Source organism: Anomaloglossus baeobatrachus, chromosome 6 (assembly GCF_048569485.1).
Source record: "Anomaloglossus baeobatrachus isolate aAnoBae1 chromosome 6, aAnoBae1.hap1, whole genome shotgun sequence".
In the NCBI taxonomy this organism is placed as follows: Eukaryota; Metazoa; Chordata; class Amphibia; order Anura; family Aromobatidae; genus Anomaloglossus; species Anomaloglossus baeobatrachus.
Window position 1 is genome coordinate 484,660,438 of NC_134358.1, and position 27,855 is coordinate 484,688,292.

Genomic DNA, 27,855 nt, shown 5'->3' on the forward strand with positions numbered 1-27,855 from the left:
AAAGCCGGATGCTCATTAAACAATTTTGTATTCCCTGCTTTACCCACCCACCAGCGCCTATGATTGGTTGCAGTGAGACACGCCCCCACACTGAGTGACAGGTGTCTCACTGCACCCAATCACAGCAGTCGGTGGGCGGGTCTATACTGTGCAGTGAAATAAATAATTAAATAATTTAAAAAACCGGCGTGCGGTCCCCCCCAATTTTAATACCAGCCAGATAAAGCCATACGGCTGAAGGCTGGTATTCTCAGGATGGGGAGCCCCACGTTATGGGGAGCCCCCCAGCCTAACAATATCAGTCAGCAGCCGCCCAGAATTGCCGCATACATTAGATGCGACAGTTCTGGGACTGTACCCGGCTCTTCCTGATTTGCCCTGATGCGTTGGCAAATCGGGGTAATAAGGAGTTATTGGCAGCCCATAGCTGCCAATAAGTCCTAGATTAATCATGTCAGGCGTCTCCCCGAGAAACCTTCCATGATTAATCTGTAAATTACAGTAAATAAACACACACACCCGAAAAAATCATTTATTAGAAATAAAAAACCCAAACAAATTCCCTCATCACCACCAATTTAATAAGCCCCAAAAAGCCCTCCATGTCCGGCGTAATCCACAGACCTCCAGCGTCGCTTCCAGCTCAGCTGCATGCAGGTGACAGGAGCAGCAGACACCGCCGCTCCTGCAGCGCCGCGCCGGGGATCGGGGATCGGTGAGTATGAGAGAGGAGGGGAAAATGACCGACAGACTGTGAGAGAGGGACAGAGATAGTGACGGACCGACAGAGAGAGAATAGAGACCGAGAGGGAGAGACCGACTGACAGAGAATAGTGATTGACAGATATTGTGACACATCACTCGTTTCCAGTGTTTGACTAGCTAGGTCGTTCTGCAGGTCCGGATCGCTGTTGCGTCGTTGGCCAGGTTTGCCTGTTTGACAGCTCACCAGAGACTCACCAGAGACTTTGTAGCAATCCCGGCCAGGTTGGGATCGCTGGTGGGATCGCTGAAAGTCTCAGTGTGTAAAGGGGCCTTAACTTCTGAATGTCCTTTTAAAAATGTGGAGCCCAAAACTGGATCCCATATTCCAGATGTGGCCTTACAAGTGATTTATAGAGGGGTAACAATACGTTGGGATCACGGGATCTAATCTCTCTTTTTATACACCCTAATATCTTGTTTGCTTTATGCTTTCCGCATAATCATGTGGGAAGTCAAACCATGGATCAGGAAAATAAGATGGGAGGCAAACAATCACTAATCCTGCCTGTCTCAGGTGATGTCAACAGCAACAGAAGGAGATCCGATTTTATTCTTTGCATAGGAGATCTCTATAGAAAGTTGTCTAATCCAAGTGTTTTGGGTTTTCTTCTTTTGGTCAGTTGCATTCACAGAATATTCTAAGTGTCTCTTACATTTTCACTAAAAATTAAATCATTTTCTAAATTACTTAGATTCGTGCACAAAGAATAAAAAAGCTACCGGGCTTTATTTTATGTTTTATGTCATTAATATGATGTCTTCTTAACCTACAAAACCTGCGCAGAGTTCATGTTTGTAAGAAAAAGCAATTTACGTATTCTGTGTTTCTTCATTTGTATCTTTCCTATTACAAGAATACATTTCCAAAGACTGCATTGGAACCTTGTTTTCTTCTTTTATTCTCATGAAAGTCTAAAACTCTCTTTAGTTAAAAAAGAATATATATAGAGATAAAACCATCCAACCACAAACACAGCAATGCCATGAAAACAAGGATACTCTGTGCTTCATTTTGGTCTTCATTTATTTTATACATAAAAAGCATTCATCTTTAAGTATTGCTTCAATAACAAAATCAATCAACCTGTAGATCAAGAAATATATTTGATCTACAGATGTAATAGGATACCTTATAAAATATACAATAATTCATTCACAAATAGAAGTCACTGTATATACAATATTGTCATTTATACACTGACGAAATCCCTCTTATTATATTTGTCTTTAGAATAAAAGACATAGCCTTCGCTATATTGGGATTCATTAGATGAGATTATGTTTCTGTTAGGGTTTTTTCACATATCAGGTTTTTGTTATAACTATAATTTTTATGTTGTCTGCAAAAAAAACAAACAGCGAAATGTCATACTTAGATCATTGTTGCAGATTAAGGTCACCAATGCAATGCCAAAAAGACTAAAGGCCGCTTTAAACGCTGCGATTTATCTGACGATATGTCGTTGGGGTCACGTTTTTTGTGACGCACTTCCATCATCGTTAGCGATGTTGTTGCGTGTGAAACCTACGTGCGACTTTGAACGATCGTAAATAGGGTGAAAATCATTGATCGCTGAGACGTCGTTCAGTTTCAAAATATTGTTTGTCATTTGGAACGCAGCAGACATATTGCTACGTTTGACACCCTGCCAACGATGAACAACATCCACACAACCGCCTTGGTCAAACAATATATCGCTGAACGATGTAGCGTCATTTGTGAGATGTGTACGGGTAACCGCTACAAAACGACCTGCTATGAGCGATCTCGGAAAATCGTCAATTGTCTCTGGCCGTTGGAAGAAAAGCTTGCAAAGCACTTAGATTACCAGATCCCCAGTGTTTTTGGTTAGCCGTGCTGGCCTCATTGCGGCATAAAGCACAGATGAAGTCATGCCAGCTAAACATAAAGCCATGCCAATTATCTTGGAAGGTAAGAGATTTGCAAGCCTCCTGTCCAGCGACCACTCCTATCAGACTACTCCCATCAGATGTAAGCCTCTCATCAGACCAAAGCCTCCCATCCAGTGACTACTTCCATCAGACTACTCACATATGACCTAAGCCTCTCATCAGACCAATGCCTCCCATTCAGTTACTACTCCTATCAGACATAAGCCTCTCATCAGAGCAAAGCCTCCCATTCAGTGACTATTCCCATCAGATGTAAGTCTCTCATCAGACCAAAGCCTCCCATCCAGTGACTACTTCCATCAGACTACTAGCATGAGACCTAAGCCTCCCATCAGATTACTCCCATCAGACCTACGCCTCTCATCAGACCAAAGCCTTCCATCTAGTGACTACTCCCATCAGACTACTCCCATGAGACCCAAGTCTCTTATCAGCCCATCCTGTGACTATTCCCAGCTAACCTAAAGGCCCCGTCACACACAGAGATAAATCTTTGGCAGATCTGTGGTTGCAGTGAAATCATGGACATATTGTTCCATTGGTACACAGCCACAAACCTGGCACTGATTGTCCACAATTTCACTGCAACCACAGATCTGCCGCAGATTTATCTCTGTGTGTGACAGGGCCTTAAGCCTCCCAGCAGATCTAAACCTGCCATCAGGCTACTTTCATCAGACCTAAGCCTCTAATCAGACCTAAGACTCCTGTCCATTGACTATTCTCCCATTAGAATAGTCCCATTCGACCTAAACCTCCCATCAGACTACTCCCATCTGACTTAAGCCTCCTATCAGACTGCTGACCAGGGCCATGGAGCAGAGTCTTGTGAATGGACCCACCAATCTGTACATCTGTGTGCTTTCCATTTTTTACTGTTTAAAGAGTAGAAAAAGGTAGTAAATATTTTTCTTCATATAAGAAAAATGGATGCAACAAGGATTGTAAAAGCTGAGATGTGGTTGAAAAATGTATCCAGTACACTGAAACACTCACAGTCGTTCTTGTATAAGAAATAAACAGATGTCTGAATCCGTTCTAAGGCAGAGATAACATGATAGTAAATGGGAAGTCCTATTCAGTTGTATAATAGTCAAATACATTTCTGCAAAGTATTATAGCTTAGGAGATATGTCCTTTTAAAAAGTAGATTAAAATATGAGGACCATCTAAGGTGTATAATGCATCTCCTCAGAATTAACAAATAAGAATTTTACAAAAGTTATGTCATAGTCAATTATACAATTACTAAAATCCATCAGTATAATTATCAGTAGAAATATATTTTATTAAAGAGATATACATTTTTAAAGAGGATCTATCAGCTCTCTTGACATTTGTTTTTTTTAAAAAAAATGTATTAAATAACTGTCCAGGAGAATTGTCTTCTACAGCTTTGTGATGCATTCTTCAGCGGGCTTCACACGGTACGATCTATCGTGCGATTGCACGAGCAATCGTACCTGCCCCCGTCATTTGTGCGTCACAGGCAACTTGCTGCCCGTGTCGCACAAAGTCGTTAAACCGCCGTCACACGCACTTACCTGCTGAGCGACCTCGCTGTGGGTGGCGAACATCTTCCTGAAGGGGGAGGGACGTTCGGCGTCACAGCGACATCACACAGCCACCGGCCAATAGAAGCGGAGGGGCGGAGATGAGCAGGACGTAAACATCCCGCCCACATCCTTCCTTCCGCATAGCCGGCGGGTGCCGCGGGACGCAGGTAAAATGTGTTCATCGTTCCCGTGATGTCACACGGAGCGACGTGTGCTGCCTCGGGAACATTGAACAACCTGCGCTATTAAAGCCCACTTTACACGTTGCAATTAGTTGTACAATCGCATTTGCGATGTGACACGCCCAGGTTGCATACGGGATCTATCAGATTTCACGTTGGTCGTTCATTTGCTGTCACACGAGCGTTAGTAGTCTATGTTAAATTGGTCAATTTTGTGTGCGATCCTTTAGATCATGTGTTCTGTGACGTATGCATTGAGCACCTTTTTTTTTTTTTATTTATTGACTTGCCAAGCGTGTGTAATGTGGGATGCGTTTTTACTATGTCATCTGCCATTCAGCTCTGCTACATGGCCGCTAACAGCAGACACAGACAGCCATGTAGCAGAGCTGAATGGCAGATGACAGCAGACACAGACAGAGCCGCACTGTCAGAATGAACTCGGGTGAACTTCACCCGACTTCATTGTGATGCTGCGGCTCTGTCTGTGTCGCGTCCTGATTAGCGGTCACCAGTGAAGACTCACCGGTGACCACTAATCCCCTGAGTAACTGAAGTTAGCAGCCCTCTCTCATATACTCACCGATCCCCGGCGCCGCGTTGCACGGCATTCACACTGCTCCGGCGGCTTTTACTGTTTTGAAAAAGCCGGCCGCCCATTAAACAATTTCGTATTCCCTGCTTTCCCCGCCCACCAGCGCCTATGATTGGTTACAGTGAGACACGCCCCCACTCTGAGTGACAGGTGTCACACTGCACCCAATCACAGCAGCCGGTGGGCGTGTCTATACTGTGTAGTGAAATAAATAATTAAATAATTAAAAAAAACGGCGTGCGGTTCCCCCCATTTTTAAAACCAGCCAGATAAAGCCATACGGCTGAAGGCTGGTATTCTCAGGATGGGGAGCTCCACGTTATGGGGAGCCCCCCACCCTAACAATATCAGCCAACAGCCGCCCAGAATTGCCGCATACATTAGATGCGACAGTTCTGGGACTGTACCCGGCTCTTCCCGATTTACCCTGGTGCGTTGGCAAATCGGGGTAATAAGGAGTTATTGGCAGCCCATAGCTGCCAATAAGTCCTAGATTAATCATGTCAGGCGTCTATGAGACACCCTCCATGATTAATCTGTAAGTTACAGTAAATAAACACACACCCGAAAAAATCCTTTATTAGAAATAAAAACACACACATATACCCTGGTTCACCACTTTAATCAGCCCCAAAAAGCCCTCCTTGTCCGGCGTAATCCAGGATGATCCAGCGTCGCTTCCACCGCAGCTGCATGGAGGTGACCGGAGCCGCAGCAGACACAGCCGCTCCGGTCACCTCCACACAGCAAATGAACACAGCCGCGCGATCAGCTGCTGTCACTGAGGTTACCCGCGGCCACCGCTGCATCCACCGGTGGCCGCGGGTAACCTCAGTGACAGCAGCTGATCGCACGGCTGTCTTCATTTGCTGCATGGAGGTGACCGGAGCGGCTGTGTCTGCTGCGGCTCCGGTCACCTCCATGCAGCTGCAGTTGAAGCGACGCTGGATCATCCTGGATTACGCCGGACAAGGAGGGCTTTTTGGGGCTGATTAAAGTGGTGAACCAGGGTATATGTGTGTGTTTTTATTTCTAATAAAGGATTTTTTCGGGTGTGTGTTTATTTACTGTAACTTACAGATTAATCATGGAGGGTGTCTCATAGACGCCTGACATGATTAATCTAGGAGTTATTGGCAGCTATGGGCTGCCAATAACTCCTTATTACCCCGATTTGCCAACGCACCAGGGTAAATCGGGAAGAGCCGGGTACAGTCCCAGAACTGTCGCATCTAATGTATGCGGCAATTCTGGGCGGCTGTTGGCTGATATTGTTAGGGTGGGGGGCTCCCCATAACGTGGAGCTCCCCATCCTGAGAATACCAGCCTTCAGCCGTATGGCTTTATCTGGCTGGTTTTAAAAATGGGGGGAACCGCACGCCGTTTTTTTTAATTATTTAATTATTTATTTCACTACACAGTATAGACACGCCCACCGGCTGCTGTGATTGGGTGCAGTGTGACACCTGTCACTCAGAGTGGGGGCGTGTCTCACTGTAACCAATCATAGGCGCTGGTGGGCGGGGAAAGCAGGGAATACGAGATTGTTTAATGGGCGGCCGGCTTTTTCAAAACAGTAAAAGCCGCCGGAGCAGTGTGAATGCCGTGCAGCGCCAGGGATCGGGGATCGGTGAGTATATGAGAGAGGGGGATAGACTGACATAGACTGAGAGTGAGGGACAGAGATAGTGACGGACTGACAGAGATTAGTGCATGACAGACATTGTGAGGCGCTTCAGAACGCAGCTTTTTAGCTGCGCTCTGAAGCAGACCTTTTTTAAGCTGTGGTGCAGAGCGCACACCTGCGCACATAGCATCAGACAACAAAATCGTATGAGGGATGTCACACGTTACAATTGACTAGGTTCGTGCAACAAAACGCTCAATTCTAGAGAATGATACGATGTGTTTGCGATCAACGGTTTTGCGTTCAATCCTGATCGCATGTAGCTGTCACACGCAGATACCTCACAAACGATGCCGGATGTGCGTCACTTACAACTTGACCCCAACGACGGATTGTGAGATATATTGAAGCGTGTGTAGCGGGCTTTAGAATAAACGATTTTTTAAAAATAAGCGACGAGTACACGATCGACGATTTTTTACCGATTTGCGATCGCACGTAGGTGTCACACGAGATGACGTCGTGAACGATGCCGGATGTGCGTCACGAAAACCGTGACCCCGACGATGCATCACACGATAGATCGTCTCGTGTGACGCCCGCATTCCTCTGTTATTCCTTTTGGAAATGTATGAAGAAAAATTGAACAGCTGGGTATTACAGATGTAGCAAAATTTATCTGAAAGGAGTTTTCGATGCTATGTACTGTGTAAAGGCCCCGTCACACACACAGATAAATTTTTGGCAGATCTGTGGTTGCAGTGAAATCATGGACATATTGTTCCATTTGTCCACAGCCACAAACCTGGCACTGATTGTCCACAATTTCACCGCAACCACAGATCTACCACAGATCTACCACAGATCTACCACAGATCTACCACAGATCTACCACAGATCTACCACAGATCTACCACAGATCTACCACAGATCTACCACAGATCTGCCACAGATCTGCCACAGATCTACCACAGATCTGCCACAGATCTGCCACAGATCTGCCACAGATCTGCCACAGATCTGCCACAGATCTGCCACAGATCTGCCACAGATCTGCCACACATTTATCTCTGTGTGTGACAGGGCCTTTAGGGTCATGTCTGACCATACTAGTACATGGTCTAATGATACCACATCTTCTGGACAGGGGAGAAAGCAAAAGAGTATACAGACATTACAGCACAGGATCATAGATGATTCCTTTTGTGAGGTAAAACATTTTCCTGCAGGTTTTTTAAAAATATTTTACCTCAAGGAAAGAATAATTTGTGATGCATTGCTGTGATGTTTGTATACTTTTCACTGTCTCCCTTGGCCCAGGAGCTGTTGTATGATCCAACCATGTCCCTGTACAGTCAGATACAGCCATTACACAGTACATAGCAGGGGCACATTTATAAGATTATCTCAGCACAGGCACATTTTTTTCAAAAAGATCAGATTGTAGAAATTATTATTATTATTATTCTAAGACCTATTGATTAAAATGAACTTTGTTCGTGGGAAATCCCTTTAATGCAGAGAGCAAAGCACTGACATATCGCGATAAGAAAAAAGCATAATATAATAGCTAACTTAATGTCAGTTGATGGCTTGTTCAATGTCATGCTATCTTAATTGTCTTAAGTGATATAATCTTCTGTCATACGTTATCAACATGGTGCCTTGTTTGTCATAACCCTTGATACATCTCACCATTCCCCTTGTTAAAGGGACACCAGAATTTTGCCTTCTAAACTAAAACTAGCACTTTAAGCATCATATGTGCTGCATTCCATGAAGATGCATGTTACCCCCTGACCCCCCTATAGACCACAAAAATATCTTTATAAAATCTCCTGCCCTGTATGTAAATTGTCCGGGCCAATGAGCATCCTAATCTGTGCCTCCTGTCCCTCCTGTCGTCCTCCTCCTGGGTTGATTGACGTGTATGGCACCGCACAGGTGCACTTCGCTCTGCCCTGTTGCAGGCAAAGCCGAAAACATAGGTGAGCCTGCACGTTCCGGTGAGATCTCTACGCAGGCGCAAGATTTTCCCAGGTGATTTGGATGAAGCGGGTGACGTCATCCACATTGCCAGGCAAAATCTCGTGCCTGCGCAGAGAACTCACCGGTTGGCGCAGGCGCACTTATGTTTTCAGCTCTGCCTGCAAAAGGGCAGAGCAAAGTGTGCCTATGCAAGCCAGCAATATGGAGATTTTGCCCATCTATGTGGATAACATCAAAGGCGTCATCCACAGCAATCAGCACAGGAGGAGGGCAAAAGGAGGGACAGGAGGAGCAGATTAGGATGGCCATCAGACTGGACCGGACAATTTTCAAACAGGGTGGGAGATTATATAAAGGTATTTTTGTGGTCTACGGGAGGGGGGTCAGGGAGTAATATGCACCTCAATAGAATGTAGCACAGGTGCGGCGTAAGGTGCTAGTTTTAGTTTAGAAGGCTCAAATCTGGTGACAGGTCTCCTTTAATATGGTGTATCCCAGGAAAGCATGTCACTAGCAGCACTGACTGGAAACTGATCAATTCTGTAGGCACAGTGACAAGGGAAACTGCTTTTTTTCCAATATATTTCCAAAAAGAAGTACAAAATAATCTAAAAATCGGTCGATCTTAATCAGCTTTTTTAGTACTATTTCATGAGAGGCTACCGCAATACTGTATAGACATGTCAAAGGAGATCTCCAATAATATAAATCACTAGTAAATACATATTCTTGAGTTTTTATGTTGATGTATTATAATTGCATATATACGCTTCTTAGTTCTATTTTTAGGAAAGCTATATGACAACTAAAATGACCACCATAACTTGTGTAATGGTGGTCAATGGTCCTGAATGGTGAATATATATAGTCATGCATACCCATTGTATCTATATTACTGCAAAGTTTAGCAAAGGCAGGCTACAGCGGCTACTATGCAGCTCAGTAGGGGTTGTCTCTAATGAAACATAAAGAGTAGCCATGGATATAATTAATACAATGACAATTCATAGTAAATGGAAATGGGAGAATTGATTCACAGGACTCCGGACCATAGGCCAGGTCAGTAATCTGTGACTTCTGGATGGGAGACCTGCAAATCTTCTTTCCTCCCAGCATTCCTATCTTGCCCCTGTATTAGTCCCACCGTTATCTTTGGGGTCATGGTAGTGTGACCTGGTTTTGATAAGTAAGGCAGCCTCAAATTCTGCAATATTTTTATATTTATGTCCTTTTCAGTGAATTTCTTTTGAGAATGAGGACCCTTGACGTGGGTTGCGAGCTTCTATACTTTGGCCAAAATGTTGACCGATGCCGCATGCACTTTATATGTTTTTCTCATCTTTTTAGTGCACAATTTGCCAGGATACAGCCAGGCACTTTAATGTCGGTTGGGTGAATTGGGGTGTCTATCCTTGTGTGGTGCACTAATATAATGCTGGGCAGTCCACCTGAACTAATAGTATGGGCATCACTAATAGGCTATAAACCAGACTATGTACATCATACGTATCTATGTGACTGGTGCCTTATGCTAGCTTTATCTGTGTGCATTTATAATACTAGGCAATGTGAAATATAACAGAATAAAATATTTAAAGAGGTTGTCTACTACTATTATATTGATTGCCTGTCCTTAGGATAGGTCATCAATGTCTGATCGGCCAGGGTCCGACACCCCGCACCCCCGTCGATCAGCTGTTCCCGATTCTAGTGACCGCAGCAGGCAAAAGGAAATGCTCAGTTCCGGAGATTCTCCATCTTCTGATAGTGGCTGCGGTCGGATAAGGCACATCTGCCTCCCATTTTAATCAACAGGAGGCAGATGTACAGTACCTGGCCATTAACAGGAGACAGAGCAGCTCCAGAAATGAGCATTTCCAGCTGCCTGCTGCCGCCACTGGGACTGAGGACAGCTGATCAGTGGGGGTGTAGGGTGTCGGACTCTGGCCGATCAGACATTGATGACCTATCCTAAGGGTAGGCCATCAATGTAAAAGTGGTGGACAACGCCTTTAACTTTTCAAAATTAAATAATTATAAACTAAAAATTCAATCGTTGATATTTTTGAGTAGTGTGAAGAACAAAGGAGTATTCAGCTTAGCTTTCCTATGTATGGCTGACAGCTATAAAATGTGTATAGGGGCCTTAATGCTGAGTGAACATATGCAACATTTATCTGACAACTACATTTTCTATAAAAACACAAACGTATACTGAAGAGGACATTTATGAAAGGAAAAACTCCAGTTTTCTGCCTTTAATGGAAACCAATCACCAAGATTTTCGTATATAAGCTAAAGCCAGTGCTATACTGGCACTATCGGGCTGATTCTATACATACCTGTAGTGGTCAGCTCGGATGTTTAGGTTTTGAAATCCAAAAAAGTAAAGTTTATAAAAGTAGTTGCTTGTTGAGTGACAGCAGCAAAGGAGCAAATACAATAATCATAGTTATGCTAATTCTAACAGAGGGAAGGAATAAGCATTATACAAACGATTCACTTTGTCTCTTGCAGGACCTGGGTGAGGTCATAACCATTTGAACAGAAGGGGCGGGGCCTCAGCCAACAAAGCTGGATACCAGGTCACATGGGTATGACCTCACCCAGGTCCTGCAAGAGACAAAGTGATTTGCTTGTATAATACTTATGCTAATTCTCATAGAGATAAGGGATAACTCTGAATACCCCCCCTCCCCAGATATTATCTGCTCCTCAGCTGCTGTCACTCAACAAGATTCTAATTTTATAAACTTTACTTTTTTGGATCTCAAAAACTATACATCAGAGCTTTCCACTACAGGTATGTGGAGAATCAGCCTGATAGTGCCAGTATAGCACTGGCTTTAGATTATGTACGAAAATCCTGGTGATTGGTTCCCTTTAAAAAATTTAATATTCCAGCACAAGCCATATTTGTGTGCAAATGTGCCTTGTTCTCCTTTACACTTATTTTTAAGTAAACTGAATATAGTTTCATGGACAGGTGGATTTATAATGTCTTATGCCAGAAATTGGAGATTACACTGGAAATATACACCTATTTTTTTTTTTTAGAAAACTGAGATCAAATAACAAAGGATGTAAAATTGATGGACACAACGTCCCTCCTCCCGACACAATGACCTCTGCACAGTGCACAAACTCTCCTGTACAACGTGATGATCCTCTCCAGCCTACAGGTCCCTAATGTCCACATGGTTGCTGTAAAGCTCATTACTGAATGCTGGTGGCTAAGTAGGTGAGATGCCTGGCCCAATAATCAAGTAAAGGACATAAAAAAGCTACAATATAAAAATATAAACAGATTAGAAAAAATAATATGTTTCACTATATGGTTTTAATTAGCAAAGTAAGTATAGGTTATACATTCTCTTTAGGTATCGCTAAATAGCCACATTTTAGTGACCCAATGTGTATGAATGTATCAGTTTTACTGACTAAATTAGTAATTATCCCAGTTCTAGTGAAATAGCCTGAAAACATTATCTTAGAGGGTATCTGAGGAGATACGTCAAACTACACTTAATTTGATGCAAATTCTTAAATTCAGAGTGACAGGAAACTTTGCTTTGCAGCGCTTAAATGGATTGCTTTTTGTATATGCACTTGTTGAAACAGCGGGAAATGTCTGGAGATAATCTCTCTACGTACATATATATTTAAATACATATTTAGAAGAGCCTGACTCCTCTATGTAACATTCTTGTTAAATTTATTTTTTTTCTGAGCATATTATTAAAATCAGATGTTGAAAATATAATTTCATAAAAATAAGTTTCAAAAATTAGAAGGCGGTGTCCTGGAAATCGTAGCAACCAAATGACAAAAGTACTAGTATAAACAATCTCATCCAAATAAAGCTAAACACGTCCATTAAAAACGAGCTGTGCGCCTCCATTACTAATGTTTTCAATGGTTTCCTGTTAAAAGAAACAGAAACATGTATGAGTTATTGATGCAAGTAAAGACATAGGAAAAAATACTTTTCACCATTTTAAAAGAAAACATCAGCTATATGTATACAGTTTTTTGTATAAGAATTAAACACCCTTAAAAAGTCAACATACAGTCCTCATCTTTGAAATTACAAAACACTTATGGAACTCACAGGATGGTTATAAATATTAATGAAATGCAGATGATATAAAAATGCAAACAACATCTTCAAATTGTCTCAAATTATTCAGTATCAAGAATGAACGCCACACTCCTTCAAGTCCCCATGCACATGGTCAGTTGAGCAGTCCTGAGCTTTCTTTCATTACAAACATTTCTAGCGGCTTTCCTCTTACAGTATGTTGAGCTCTGCTGTACTTCCTCTCCCCCACACTGACTGCCATAAAATGAAAACTGAAGAAGTGTATGTGATCACAGTTAGCTCTGCTTTACTAGAGGCAAATAGTAAATATACAACACTGCAATGAGACCAAAGAGAAGAGCAGACTGTCTGTCATTACATGTCTCTCAGCTATTCTGAGGAGGTTTGCTATTTTTCTCCTGTGCATTGCTACCTGCTTATGGTTGGCTAATTTCATGCAGGGAAAGAAGTACATGTCCCAGAGTAAAATCTCTGGTAAAACCCGTTTGGACTTAAATTATAAACTAAATTTTACAACTTCAAGTCTCTGCAATGGACAACTTAAAAAAATAAAAAAAGATGTTTTACTCAGCTCTGCAGCCATTACTCCATGATGTTGCCAGTTTACCATGGTGAAACTTCTGAAAAGTTTTCTTTACAAGTAAACTGTCATGTTAAAGGGAACCTGTCACCGGATGTTTATAATAGTTACCTAACGGTCAGTGCGGAGTAGCCTGGTCAGATGGGCGTCTCTGTTCTCCAGGTCCCACACCTCCTCTTTCGGTCATCCTTCTGAAGTTAGTGTGGATGATGCCTTCTACGTCATCTACACTAGCCAACAGTGAGTTCCTGCACAGGCACACTTTGATCTACCTCCTTAAGAATCCAGGGGAAGGTGCTGAGTAAAAATAAGGTAAATCAAAAGTAATAATCTGCCAGGAGAAACACTAGAGAGACAGGCTGTAGTTTTAAGCAGGGTCCACTACAGAAATATCACCAGCAGGAAATGGAAAATGCCGTTTGATAGGTCAGACTGAATTACAGCATTGAAAACAATTGTTGACAGAAAGGCAATAAACACAAAAATAAAGTGCTCAGAACCAGGACTGCGAGCAAACCTAACTGTGGCTTAGTGGAGTGGAAAATGGACCACAGTTCAGGAGGCTGACGGATCAAATCCGAGTCATGACACAATTACACTGACAAGGAAAACGGTAAAAATGTTTTGAACTTTTGACATTCAGACTCCATATCTCACCATCCACTACAGCTTTGAGTGTGAGATTACCTTCATTTTATTGACAAGTATCTTGGCTATTTCATATATAAATTTGACTTGCAGATATTTAGCATATAATTAATTATGCAAATTCCTGTCATGTCACTGCATTGTTACTGTTTTGCTCCTAAAAATCTAAATTTAAATTTGTATTATTTTGCTAGTATTTGGCAACTCCATCTTTGGCTTTCAACACTGTCTAAATACTTCTGGGCATGCTCTTGATCAGATTCAAGCATGTCTTGACCGAAATCTGATCCAGGGTCTCTTCTCCACATTCCAGTATTGGTACATAGTGGTCAACTGTTTTTTCTTCAACTGTAACCACAAGTGTTTAATTGGGTTGAGGTCTGGTTACAGTGGGGACCAATCCAGCACCTCTTCATTGTCATTGAACCATTTCTTTACCAATCTCGACATGCTTCTGGTCGTTGTCCTGCTGGAACACTATATTGTCCTTTTCATACCCAAAGTAGTCGCATATTCTAAGTAACTCATCTTGTAGAATACTCAGCTTTGAGACCGCCAGTGATCCTGGTCAAGTATCCTGGTCAAGTATCCAATGCCTTTGGCTTTGAATCAACCCCATATCATCAGGCTTCCTCCTGTGAACTTGACAGTTCTTTCAATTCCTCAATCCTTTAGCCTCTTTTTCCCTTGTCTCCTCCAGACCCATCAGAGCCTAGTCTATTGACTTTTGTCTCATCGCTCCCAATCACCCATTGGTTGAGTTTGAAGCTAAGCCTTCAAGGCTTCCATGGTTAACAATATATTTTAAAGTTATCAGTGAACCAGCCAATCCAAAATACAATTAATGAGGAAGAAAGAGAAGACTTTTTTAAAAGATAGTATAGGAAATAAAAAATATACTCATCTTTTTTCATACTTTACCGATGCTGCTCCTGCACCGCCATCTTGTGCCCATTACTTCCGAATGGCTGGAAGTCAAAAGCTACATTACAGGTGCCTAATGCATCTCTATGAGAGCCAGAACGAGGTCCCCATAGAAAAGCATTGAAGAATGACCTTCAGCACGTACTTTAACTAGCCAGGGCAAGCCTAAAAGTGGTGTCACACACAGCGACGGCGACAACGACGTCGCTGCTACGTCACCATTTTCTGTGACGTAGCAGCGATGTCCCATCACTGTCGCTGTGTGTGACATCCAGCAACGAGCTGGCCCCTGCTATGAGGTCGCCGCTCGTTGCTGAATGTCCTGCTTCATTTTTTGCTCGTCGCTCTCCCGCTGTGAAGCACACATCGCTGTGTGTGACAGCGAGAGAGCGACGAACTGAAGCAAGCAGGGAGCAGGGAGACGGCTTCTGGCAGCCTGCGGTAAGCTGTAACCAAGGTAAACATCGGGTAACCAAGGGAAGCCCTTCCCTTGGTTACCCGATATTTACATTAGTTACTAGCACCGCCGCTCTCACGCTGCCAGTACCGGCTCCCTGCTCTCCTAGCCAGAGTACACATTGGGTTAATTACCCGATGTGTACTCCAGCTACGCGAGCAGTGAGCCGGCACTGGCAGCGTGAGAGCACACCGCTTAGCGCTGGCTCCCTGCACACGTAGCCAGAGCCGGAGTACACATCAGGTAATTAACCCGATGAGTACCCTGGCTAGGAGAGCAGGGAGCCAGCCCTAAGCGTGTGCGCTGGTAACCAAGGTAAATATCAGATAATGGTTACCCGATATTTACCTTAGTTACCAAGTGCAGCATGGCTTCCACAGCGACGCGTGTCGTTATGATCGCTACTGCATCTGCTGTGTTTGACAGCTAAGCAGCGATCATAACAGCGACTTACTAGGTCGCTGTTGCGTCACAGAAAATGGTGACGTAACAGCGACGTCGTTGTCGCTGTCGCTATGTGTGAACCCAGCTTTACACTACTTTATCAGATAATGAAGGAAAAGCTATGAATGAAATGGACTCTGAGAACAATGGTGTGCTTAGTTTTAACATAACTTTATTCGTTCATTAGTTATTTACAATTTTATGACCACTTATAAAATGTGTTCAAAGTGCTGCCCATTGTGTTGGATTGTTGCTGCACATCTTGTATCTTCACAGCATAGACAATAACCTTCAGATGACCCCAAAGATAAAAGTCTAAAGGTACCTTCACACATAACGACTTACCAGCGATCCCGAAAACGATGCGACCTGATAGGGATCGCAGGTAAGTCGCTGGGAGATCGCAGGTGAGATGTCACACAGTGAGATCTTACCAGCGATGCAGAACAATACAGATCGCAGTAGCGACCTATATAACGATCTCAGCAGTCACTGTGATCCTGTTACACAGTGTCAAACACAGCGATGTGTCCTGCCCAGCAGGACATCGCCTTTGAAGAAAATGGCCTGGACCATTCTGCAACGACCGGCGACCTCACAGCAGGGGCCTGATCGCTGGTAGGTGTCACACATAACGAGATCGCTAACGGGATCGCTACTGCGTCACCAAACGGTGACTCAGCTGCGATCTCGCTAGCGATCTCGTTATGTGTGACGGTACCTTAAGGGGGTCAGATCGGGAGACCTTGGTGGCCAGTCAACTGGCTTACAATGACCAGTCCACTTTCAAGTAGGAATGCTCGGACCTGACACCCATATTGTCACATCACAGGTCCGAACATTCCTACATGAACAGTGTCCTAGAAAGTGGATTGGTCATCGTGGACCAGTTGAATGGCCACCAAAATCTCCCGATCTGACCCCCTTAGACTTTCATCTTTGGGGTCATCCGAAGGCAATTGTGTATGCTGTGAACATACAAGATGTGCAGCATCTGAAACAACGGATACTGGAAGCCTGTGCTAGTATTTCTTCTGCTGTCTTGCAATCAGTGTCTCAAGAGTGGGAGAAGAGGGTTGCATTGACAATCCAACACATTGGGCACCACTTTAACACATTTTATAAGTGGTCATAAAATTGTAATTAACTAATGAACGATAAAAGTTATGTTAAAACCAAGCACACCATTGTTTTTCGTGTGAAATTCTCAATACTTTTGATGTGTTACATGACCCTCTTCCAATTGGAAAAAATAAAGCTGGATCCAAAATGTCCGACTTCAAAATGGCCACCATGGTCACCACCCATCTTGAAAAGTTTCCCCCTTCCCATATACTAATGAGCCACAAACAGGAAGTTGATATCACCAACCATTCCCATTTTATTTAGATGTATCCATATAAATGGACCACCCTGTACTTTAAATGTGTCTCTATCTAATAGGCGTCTATCCAAATGAATAGCCAGTGATATTGCCTCCCCCAGAGACAGCGAGCAGGGACTATAAGCCAGCATGTCTCTAATCTGATCCAAAAACCCTTTGCATAACTGACCCCAAAAAGCAGGGTATTTCTAAAAGGTCTCCAATGCCCATCATCTAAACTGTGAGCAGTAGTTCTCAACATTTTTGATTTCCCTGAACCAGCTTACGGATCTTAAATTCAGAAACTTCAACTTTGTCAGGGTCATCATAGATGAGGCCATAAGCAAAGAAAATACCTCTGTTGAAGCAGTTTGGCAATTTTACCTTTGGTTCAGATGTTGCGTTCTGATGCAACAAATCCTCTGTAGTGGTAGAAAGTGTATCCTGTTACTGAATATCTTCCACTTCCAGAAACAAAGCTCGTAATTGCATATCCAAGATGTCCACAGGATTCATAATGACACCTCAGCATACACTACTGGGGTTGGCTGGCTATAATGTTATGCACATAAATATTCCAACATGAGTAAAAGGAAAATTAAAGCCTATCTCAATACAGCCGCACCTGCACCCTACAGCTTCCTGTACAGACTAGTATACCTAGTAAAACAGCCTCTAATGTCTTCTGCACATGTTGGAATATCCCTAGCTACAACACTAGAAACTCACAACTCAGATCTGTGTGCCTTAAAGGCCATAGAGTTGTTCCTCATACCTCCTGAAGAACCAGAGGGGAGGTTGCTTTGCATTTTAACCCAAGATAGGAAAAGCATGGAGATGTTGGCAGGGACCGAAGGTGAGGAAATTTAAAACAAGTGCACAAGTGGAAAAGTGAAATAGTAAATGCAAACTAGGGTAGCTTCCTATTACCCAAGTTATAAAAATGAGGAAGCATAGAGGAAATACCCCACTGATTTCTGTATAACACTCAAAATCCCTAGCAACAGAGAATCTATATAGGAATATAGTCAGAGAAGGCGAGTATAAATAGCCCCACCCGGGATGTGATAGACAGACAAACTGAGCAAGTGAGAATACCTGATAACCACAAACCAAAAGATGAAAAGCAAAGGTAAAAGACCATCAGCATTTGGACAGGGACTGACCAGGCTGTGGCTTCAGCAGGAAAGGAAATTGACTACACAGTACAAGGTCAAAAGATCGAGTCCCAAAATCAAGGCATGATGCAAACACCAGGGATTTCAAAGAATAAAGTACAAGTTATACTGAATCTTTTCCAAAAATCCTATACAGTGGAACCTTGGATTAAGAGTATAATTGGTTCCTGGAGTGTGCTCTTAAACCAAGTTACTCTTATATCAAAGCAAACTTTCCCATAGGAAATAATTGAAACGCAGACAATTCGTTCCACATCCTTAAAATATTTACTGTATTTATAGAAGTTTATTACAGTAAAACCAAATAATGTTCTGTATTCATATAAAATTATTACAGTACACTAATATAAAATACTGTGCAGTACAGTAAAACACATAAAACAGATTAAACTGCACATTAGCTTACAAGAGAACTGTTAGTGTGCAGGAGTTACAGTACAAGTAATGCGCTGTACTGGTTAGCAGAAAGAAAGCACAATACTGTATCAACAAATGCAAATTAATAGACATGCTGTATAGTATATACTGTATGATGGTATACTGTGTACAGTATACATTACAAATATACACAAAGTTACCTCCAGAGTTGGTCAGAGCGCGGTGAAAGGTCAGAACTGGAAGTGTGCACAGTGAGTATTTGCTCTTATTGCAAATCATTGCTCTTAAACCAAATTACACATTTTTAAAAAAGCTTTGCTTGTCTTTCTCTCAAACCAAGTTACTCTTAGGCAGGCTTTGCACACTATGACATCGCAGGTGCGATGTCGGTGGGGTCAAATTGAAAGTGACGCACATCCGGCATCGCATGCGATATCGTACTGTGTAAAGCCTAGATGATACGATTAACGAGCGCAAAATCATCGTAATCGTATCATCGGTGCAGCGTCGGCGTAATCCATAATTACGCTGACGCAACGGTCCGATATTGTTCCTCGTTCCTGCGGCAGCACACATCGCTGTGTGTGAAGTCGCAGGAGCGAGGAACATCTCCTACCGGCGTCACTGCGGCTTTCGTAGGATATGCGGAAGGAAGGAGGTGGGCGGGATGTTTACATCCTGCTCATCTCCGCCCCTCCGCTGCTATTGGCCGCCTGCCGTGTGACGTCGCTATGACGCCGCACGACCCGCCCCCTCAGGAAGGAGGCGGGTCGCCGGCCAGAGCGACGTCGCAGGGCGGGTGAGTGCATGTGAAGCTGGCGTAGCGATAATTTTCGCTATGCCAGCTATCACACGATATCGCACCTGCGACGGGGGCGGGGACTATCGCGTGCGACATCGGGGTCACAGGTAATTACACCACCACACCCTACACCCCGGTTAGGTACATCTAAGCTAGACCCAAAAATCCTTGTTGCCTTCCTCCAGGGGCTGATGTTCACACCAGGGGGTGGGCCAGGCGGTTGATCCCGCCCACCGAGGAGTTCACAGTCCTGGAGGCGGGAAAAGCGGCAGTTAAGCTAGGGAAGTGAAAGTGGAAGGAGTAAAGTGAAGTGGTAGTAGAGCAACTGACTGATAGCGTCCGGGTGTGTGCCCCGGGCGGGACAGCAAGGTTAGCAGACGGCGGTGACCGTCTGCAGGAGTGGCCTATCGGAGTTGCCGTAAGGACCGTGGACGGGCGGTGGCCCGGTGGTACCGGACCGGTACACAAGGAGAAGCCAGCACCATTGGCAGGGGCTTTTCGGACCCCGGCAAGGCTTGGAGTCGCCGTGAATTTGCCGAATCCATTAGTAAAAGGGACCTCCTGGGTCTCCAAACAACTAAGTCCCGATTGAAGGCAACAGTCCAACCGTGTGGGAGAGACACCGCCACCGCCAAGGCATCAGTTTCTCATGGCCAGCGCCTGCGGGCAAAAAGGGGCTCCCCCGGCCCATATCCAAGTCGGGGAGCGGGTTACCGGTGGGAACCCATTGGAACCAACAGCAGTACTCAGGTGCAGGGAAAGGACAGTCACCGTTAACCTACCGGGGAAAAGCATCAGCAGCCGTCCGTGGGACCCGTCTTTCCAGCCGTGTGTTTTACCGTGGACTGTGTCATCGTCTCAGGCTGAGTGAGTACCACCATGCCGTGCGGCACAGCGCTGCCCCCGTGACCCTGCACCTCACCAGGCCCCGCAACCCGCCTGCCATCACCCATCCTTACCCCATCACTGGGCCCCGGGACAACCAACCCCTACCCACGGAGGGGAGAACTAACAACTCAGCTGCTCCCTGTCACCGCTCCCGGGATCCCCATACAGAGCAGCGGTGGTGTCACCAAAATCACCACAACCGTGGGTGGCGTCACGGACAATAACCAAATCCCCACCACCAATCAACCCCTTTCACTCACGGGCGAGGAGCGCCGCTCGAGTCCCCGGGATCCGGCCCACCGCTTGAGCCACCACCGAGCAGCGGCAGCCGCAGCAGCAGCAGCGGCCGGATCCGAACAGTGGGAGAGCGCAGCTCCCCCTCCTCCGCCCGCGACAACTTGGCATCACGGACAGGATCCTACCGCTCTGCTGTTTGGTAGAGGTGCGCCTTGTTACCGCCGGAGGTGTCCGGCCAAAAAAATTCAGAAGCCGCCATCTTTGGCGCGAAAAATTCCCGCTCGAGCGTCTCCTCGAGTAGTGGAGGCGCGAAGGCCAAAACCCCGCCCCGATAGAGGAGGAGCCAAAAAGAGGCTAGGGGGGACGAAATGGCGGCTGGCTGCATGTGAGCGCGGCTATAAAAGCAGGGACGCCAGGACCCTGCGTCCATCTTGTTCCTGGGAGAGGCCGACAGCAAGATGTTTATGCCGTCCCGAAGCACCGTGGCCCCCGCGCCTGGAACAGCGGTGTGGGCGGAAATTTGGACCGCGCAGCTCTACCAGAGGCTGCAGGTCAAGATGCAGCTCCTCTTGGAGGAGTGGGAGACCGACATGGCGGAGGTCATAGCGACCGTGCGGAGACGCGAGGAGGAAGCTACGGAAAGGAGGGTGAGTGACCCACGCCCCGATGCCCTTAAAGGGCCGGTCATCGCGGCTGCGGGACCCGGTCTAAACCCTCTCACCCTGCTGCCTCCCTCGCCACCCGTCCCGGAAGCCGTGACCCCGCCACTAGGCCCGCTGCCACAGCAACCGGTAGCGATACCCCGCATGCCCGCCCCGGCGGACCGACCTGTAGCCGGAGCCCGGAGCCGACCAGAGGTGCTGCCGTGGAAAGCCCCGAAGCCCGAACCGGAGGCGCCCCCCGAAAAACCCCCTGAGCCGGAGCCGATGGAGCGCTCCGTAAAGAAGGCCCAGCCGCGGAAAGCCCCTGTGCCCATCCCCCACGCCTCGGACGAGGTAGCGCCGGGTTGCCGCTGCAAAGCGGCGCCCAGGGCCAAGTCACAGTGGGACCTTCTGCCCAGATCACCAGCAGTGGGCAGTGTCCAAAAGGTCTCGCGGGGCCCGACCCGTGCGCCGGAGCTCACAGCAGCCCCGTACTGGGACAGGGAGCCGGTACCATTGGGCCCAGAAATTGAAGAAAGAGAGAGGAAGAAGTCGGAGTTGGTGGCCCGTGCGATCCGGGAGAAGGAGAGTCTGAGGCAAGTGACTTTCCGTGTCCGGGGCCCCCTGTACGAAGGGCAGGTGAGGCGGTTTGATGTCCGCCGGTGCTATGGATTCATTTATGAGCCGGGCCTGGAGGCCGAAGTGTTCATAGCCTGACGGGATGTGAATGCCCACCTGCCGGAGGAGCATCCGGGCCGTAACCTAATGCTGGGCGACCTGGTGCAGTACACCCGGCACTGTGGGGAGAGGGGGTGGTTTGCGCTGGACGCCAAGCTGAGGGGCAGCCAGGAAGCCCGGGTGTCCGCCGCACCCTCTCCCCCAGCAGCCACTGAAGAATCAGAGTGAGGGCAGCGGAGCACCGTTCTCCTCGTCCCCGTTGGGACCACCACTGTGTTGCAAAGTTTAAAAGTTGTAAAAGTTTTAAAGAATGAATGATAAGAGAAATGAAACCGTGAATGTTACCTGATTACCTACAGCTGATTTAAAACCCGTCGTTGCCGGCACCGTTGTCCCCGTGGGGACCGTCTACAGTTTTGCATAAAGAACTCTTTATGAACAGGCCCGAGAACTTGCAGGGCAACCACAAACGTTAGTGGAATGTAAATAATGTTTTGTTACAGCTTCTACCGTTGCCGCCTCCGGAGAGGCAGATTGGAGGAAGGGCCCGCAGTGGAGCAGGCTGGGGCCCAGCCACCACAGGAACCGGTGGCAATCCTCTGGGGGTTTCAGGGGCTCCCCATGGACGTGGGTCCCCTGAAAAGGACAGAACCCGCTCGGGCAACTTGTGCAGGACTGGGGTCAAGGGGTGCTGCCTGTTTCTTAGGGGCAGCATCAGGGCCAGGTTGCTTGGGTGGGAGAGAGCGGAAGCCGTAACCGTTGAAACCGTTTAAGTAAGAGTACCTCCCGATGTGGGAAGAAGTTATTATAAATGTATTGTGTGTTACCGTTTTTCTATTTTTCTACAGTTAAAAGAAAAATAAAACCGGTGTTGGACGGGCAGCCCGCGGACGGTCTGCATTTTGCTAAGGGGGAATGTGACGCCCTGGACAAGTCAGGGGTCACAGGTAATTACACCACCACACCCTACACCCCGGTTAGGTACATCTAAGCTAGACCCAAAAATCCTTGTTGCCTTCCTCCAGGGGCTGATGTTCACACCAGGGGGTGGGCCAGGCGGTTGGTCCCGCCCACCGAGGAGTTCACAGTCCTGGAGGCGGGAAAAGCGGCAGTTAAGCTAGGGAAGTGAAAGTGGAAGGAGTAAAGTGAAGTGGTAGTAGAGCAACTGACTGATAGCGTCCGGGTGTGTGCCCCGGGCGGGACAGCAAGGTTAGCAGACGGCGGTGACCGTCTGCAGGAGTTGCCTATCGGAGTTGCCGTAAGGACCGTGGACGGGCGGTGGCCCGGCGGTACCGGACCGGTACACAAGGAGAAGCCAACACCATTGGCAGGGGCTTTTTGGACCCCAGCAAGGCTTGGAGTCGCCGTGAATTTGCCGAATCCGTTAGTAAAAGGGACCTCCTGGGTCTCCAAACAACTAAGTCCCGATTGAAGGCAACAGTCCAACCGTGTGGGAGAGACACCGCCACCGCCAAGGCATCAGTTTCTCATGGCCAGCGCCTGCGGGGCTCCCCCGGCCCATATCCAAGTCGGGGAGCGGGTTACCGGTGGGAACCCATTGGAACCAACAGCAGTACTCAGGTGCAGGGAAAGGACAGTCACCGTTAACCTACCGGGGAAAAGCATCAGCAGCCGTCCGTGGGACCCGTCTTTCCAGCCGTGTGTTTTACCGTGGACTGTGTCATCGTCTCAGGCTGAGTGAGTACCACCGTGCCGTGCGGCACAGCGCTGCCCCCGCGACCCTACACCTCACCAGGCCCCGCAACCCGCCTGCCATCACCCATCCTTACCCCATCACTGGGCCCCGGGACAACCAACCCCTACCCACGGAGGGGAGAACTAACAACTCAGCTGCTCCCTGTCACCGCTCCCGGGATCCCCATACAGAGCAGCGGTGGTGTCACCAAAATCACCACAACCGTGGGTGGCGTCACGGACAATAACCAAATCCCCACCACCAATCAACCCCTTTCACTCACGGGCGAGGAGCGCCGCTCGAGTCCCCGGGATCCGGCCCACCGCTTGAGCCACCACCGAGCAGCGGCAGCCACAGCAGCAGCAGCGGCCGGACCCGAACAGTGGGAGAGCGCAGCGCCCCCTCCTCCGCCCGCGACACTTCTCTTCTTCTTCTATAGACTGTGCTGTCCAGAAATCGGACTGTGTGACACATAGCAGGTTCCCATTAAGTGCTATTAGGTATATATGCTAGTGGTAAGATATTGATCAACATCCAGTGACAGCTTGTTGTATTTTCTTTACTCTGTGAATATGCTGCTCATAACTATTCTAACATTAAAACAACTGATTACACGTCAGCTCAGAATTGTTAGCCGGCTTCTCGTATATTTGTAATCCTCATTATACCTTATTATCTAAGTATTCATGAATGGAGAGGTCTCCAAACAAGCCAGGGAGTCAATGAGGCAGAAAATGTACCTCTGTTATTTATCTTCTAGGTCATTTTTATTTTGGCTGATTATTGTGCAATTTCTATTTAGCTCCTAAAATTAAATTCTATTTTTGTTATCTGTAAATATTATGTACCATATGACAAAAAATAAAATACAATACAAGATGATAAGACTAGGTTTGTCTAATCAGTTTGGCTCTAAATAGATTCAGTATTTAATTTTGATCTATTTTAAGCCACTAGGGAGGACATAATGTAGTCAGTAATCTAGTAGTCGATCAAAATTCTGTAGAGTCTTTGTTGTACCAATTGATTGTAATGAAGCCAATCAGCCTCCTACTGAAATAGTATGAAACTAATAAAGGGGGCTTTACACGCTACGATATCGTTAATGTTTTATCGTCGGGATCACGTTGTTAGTGATGAACATCCGGCGCCATTAACGATATCACAGCGTGTGACACTTACCAGTGACCTTAAGCGACCTCAAAAATGGTGATAATCGTTCACAATGGAGAGCTTGTCCCAAAACCAAAAATCGGTAAGGGTTGTTTTTCGATGTGGTTTGTCGCTCCTGTGGCAGCACACATCGCTGTGTGTGACACTGCAGGAGCGAGGAACGTCTCCTTACTTGCCGCCGGCCGCAATGCGGAAGGAAGCAGGTGGGCGGGATGATACGTCCCGCTCATCTCCGCCCCTCCGCTTTGATTGGCCGGCCGCTTAGTGACGTCGCGGTGACGTCGCTGTGATGCCGAACATCCCTCCCCCTTGAGGGAGGGATTGTTCGGCAGTCACTGCGCCGTCGCCGACCAGGTAAGTGCGTGTGACGCTGCTGCAGCGAAAATGTTCGCTGCGGCAGCGATCACACAAAATCGCATGCACGACGGGGGCGGGTGCTTTTGCGTACGATATCGCTAGCAATTGCTAGCGATATCGTAGCGTGTAAAGTCCGCTTAAGTCTTCTTAACCCTATAACTACAACTGAGGGATATATACAATGCTATCTGGTGCTTAATCCATTTCATCATCAGATATATTTGTTACCAGGTACTCCGTCTCCTCCTCCCACCGCCCAAAAAGTTAAAAAAACACAGTTTCTAAATTGAAGCAATGAAAATGTACACCAAAAAAAATCACCCATATGGCAACATTGACAAGGAAATATATTAGTTATGGCATTTAGAATGTGGAAAAGAGAAAAAAAACAGACAAAAGGATAGCCCATCACACACACACAGACACACACACACACACACACACACACACACACACACAGACACACACAGTAGGTCATGAAGGTCCAAAACAATTTGCAATTTAACAGAGGAAAATCAGTTTGTTATTTTTATTTTTTATGTGGGTAAGTTTGCCCTAAGCATGGGACCTCCTAAGCATACCCCGATAGAGCAACTCCTAAGGTATATTGCAATGAACAAGTCTAGTAAGCTTGAAATAGCTGTATGAAAAATTGAAAGGAATGGCTTTACATTTCTTAATTGAACAACTGATAATAAATAGAAAATTTGCTTGTTTCTGCCCATTGTCTGAGGTTTCATTTAGCCTTCTGTGTTAAGACAGAACTATAAAGGTTAGAACTCAAATCAGCAAAATATTAAAGTTCAGACCAACAGCTAGTTCGAAGGAGATCTGCCACCAAATTTCACAATAAAAGTACATACATTAATGGAGCTCTTATACTTAATGAGGATGTTGTTCTTACACTAATATTCTGGCATTCTTACACAGATATTCCATGTGAGAATGACTATGTACTCATAATATTGGAAAGAAAAAGTCCAGATAAAGAGTCCAAGCATTTTCAACCACTGCCTACTGCTAGAGATGAGCGGATTCGCAGGTAACTGGAACTGGCAGGTCTTTTTGTTTTAAAAATCTAGTTCCGGTCCGGAATCCGGTCTCCATATAAGTCTGTGGGGACCAGAATAAAATGTTGTTAGAAGGGATGGGGAATAGGAGCGCGCTGTACTAACAAAGGATCCGTCATGGCGGCACACTGGTCCCAGATCATGCATTCACTTTCATTAGACAAATCATATATGTACTGCTTTCCCCGCCCACCGGCCGTCCTAGCATCTGTGATTGGTTGCAGTCAGACGCACCCCCTGCCTGCATGACAGCATCTGCCTGCAACCAATCACAGACGCTGTCAGTGGGTCAGTATCGTGGTATGAAAATAAATATAATATCTGGCGTAGGGTCCCCCCCTATTATGATACCAAGCACAGATAAAGCCCATGGCTAAAGCCTGCAGCACTCAGCCAGGCAACTGGGCTGCGTATCAAAATAAGAGGATCTACATGCAACTTTTTAAAAAAAATAAATAAATAATTTTAAAAAACGATGTGCGATACCTCCCAAATTTTATACTCAGCCAAGATAACGCCCAACAGCTGGGGACTGGTATTCTGAGACTAAGGAGGTCCGTACTTATTGGACCGCCCTCAGGCTAAAAATAGCATCCTGCAGCTGCCCAAGATTGTCACATCTATTAGATGTGACAAGCCCGGTGCTTTACCTCGCTCTTCCGGATTGCCCTAGTGCAGTGAAATCGGGGTAATGAGGGGGTAATGGCAGCCCGCAGCAGTCAATAAGTCCTAGCTTAGAAATGGCAGGTGTCTATGAGACACCCCATCACTAATCTGTAAGTGAAAGTAAATAAACACAAACACAGAAAAAATCCTTTATTTTGAATAAAAGACAAAAAACCCACCCTATTTTTCCCTTTATCAACCCCCAAAATACCCCTGCAGGTCCGACGTAATCCACATGAGGTCCCACGACGATTCAGCTCTGCTACATGTAAGTCACAGGAAGCGGCCATAGACCATGGAGCCACTGCCCATCCTGACTGACAGCTGCAGCTTGTACTGAGTAATATGAGATCTTAGCAGCACAGAAAGGACACTGAGGAGCTGTCAATCAAGCTAATTGCACATAAGTTCAGTTTAAAATGGCAAAACGTTTTATAAAGCCATTATAACATGGATTTTCAAAATAAGTACACTGGCCTCATCAGGTGGAAGAGATCTATATAATAATGTATGCAGTTTGTATTGTGAAATCTGCTAACAGATTCTCTTTAACTGAAACTTAAAATTAGTGCCCATAACGGCTTAAGCTCTCACCTCATGGAGTTGATTGTGATTGCAAGGCTTGATGCCTATTGATAGTTTCATTTCTTATTGTTAAAGTAGCAATTATAAAGCTATCCTTCGTATAGAATAAACTCTCACTCTGATTAGTTTTTACATACTTTAATATCTAAAAGGTATGATGAATATATGCTACTACCTAATTTCATCAAATGTAAGCCTGAGCTTGTATTGCTCTTTGAAATATTTTGCTAGGGAGCTAAAAACATGAAATGGTCTCCCTGAGCTCGATTCTTTTGTCCCCATCCCCAGGTACCTTTTACATTACTATTTGTAGCATATAATTTATTTCCAGTACACAAAAAAAATCAGGGCATTTCTGAT

General features: G+C 45.8%; 1 protein-coding gene across 3 annotated transcripts in view; it reads right to left on the reverse strand.

Annotated features, from left to right (window-relative positions):
* Nucleotides 1-11,476: 11,476 nt before the first annotated feature.
* The window catches only part of TMEM196 (transmembrane protein 196), a 105,280-nt gene continuing 88,901 nt past the window's right edge, over nt 11,477-27,855 (reverse strand). For all 3 annotated transcript variants that reach the window (XM_075316725.1, XM_075316724.1, XM_075316726.1), the window contains exon 4: nt 11,477-12,551. In XM_075316725.1, the coding sequence (XP_075172840.1) occupies nt 12,492-12,551 (60 nt within the window). In that variant the 3' untranslated portion in view covers nt 11,477-12,491. The remainder of the gene's footprint in view (nt 12,552-27,855) is intronic.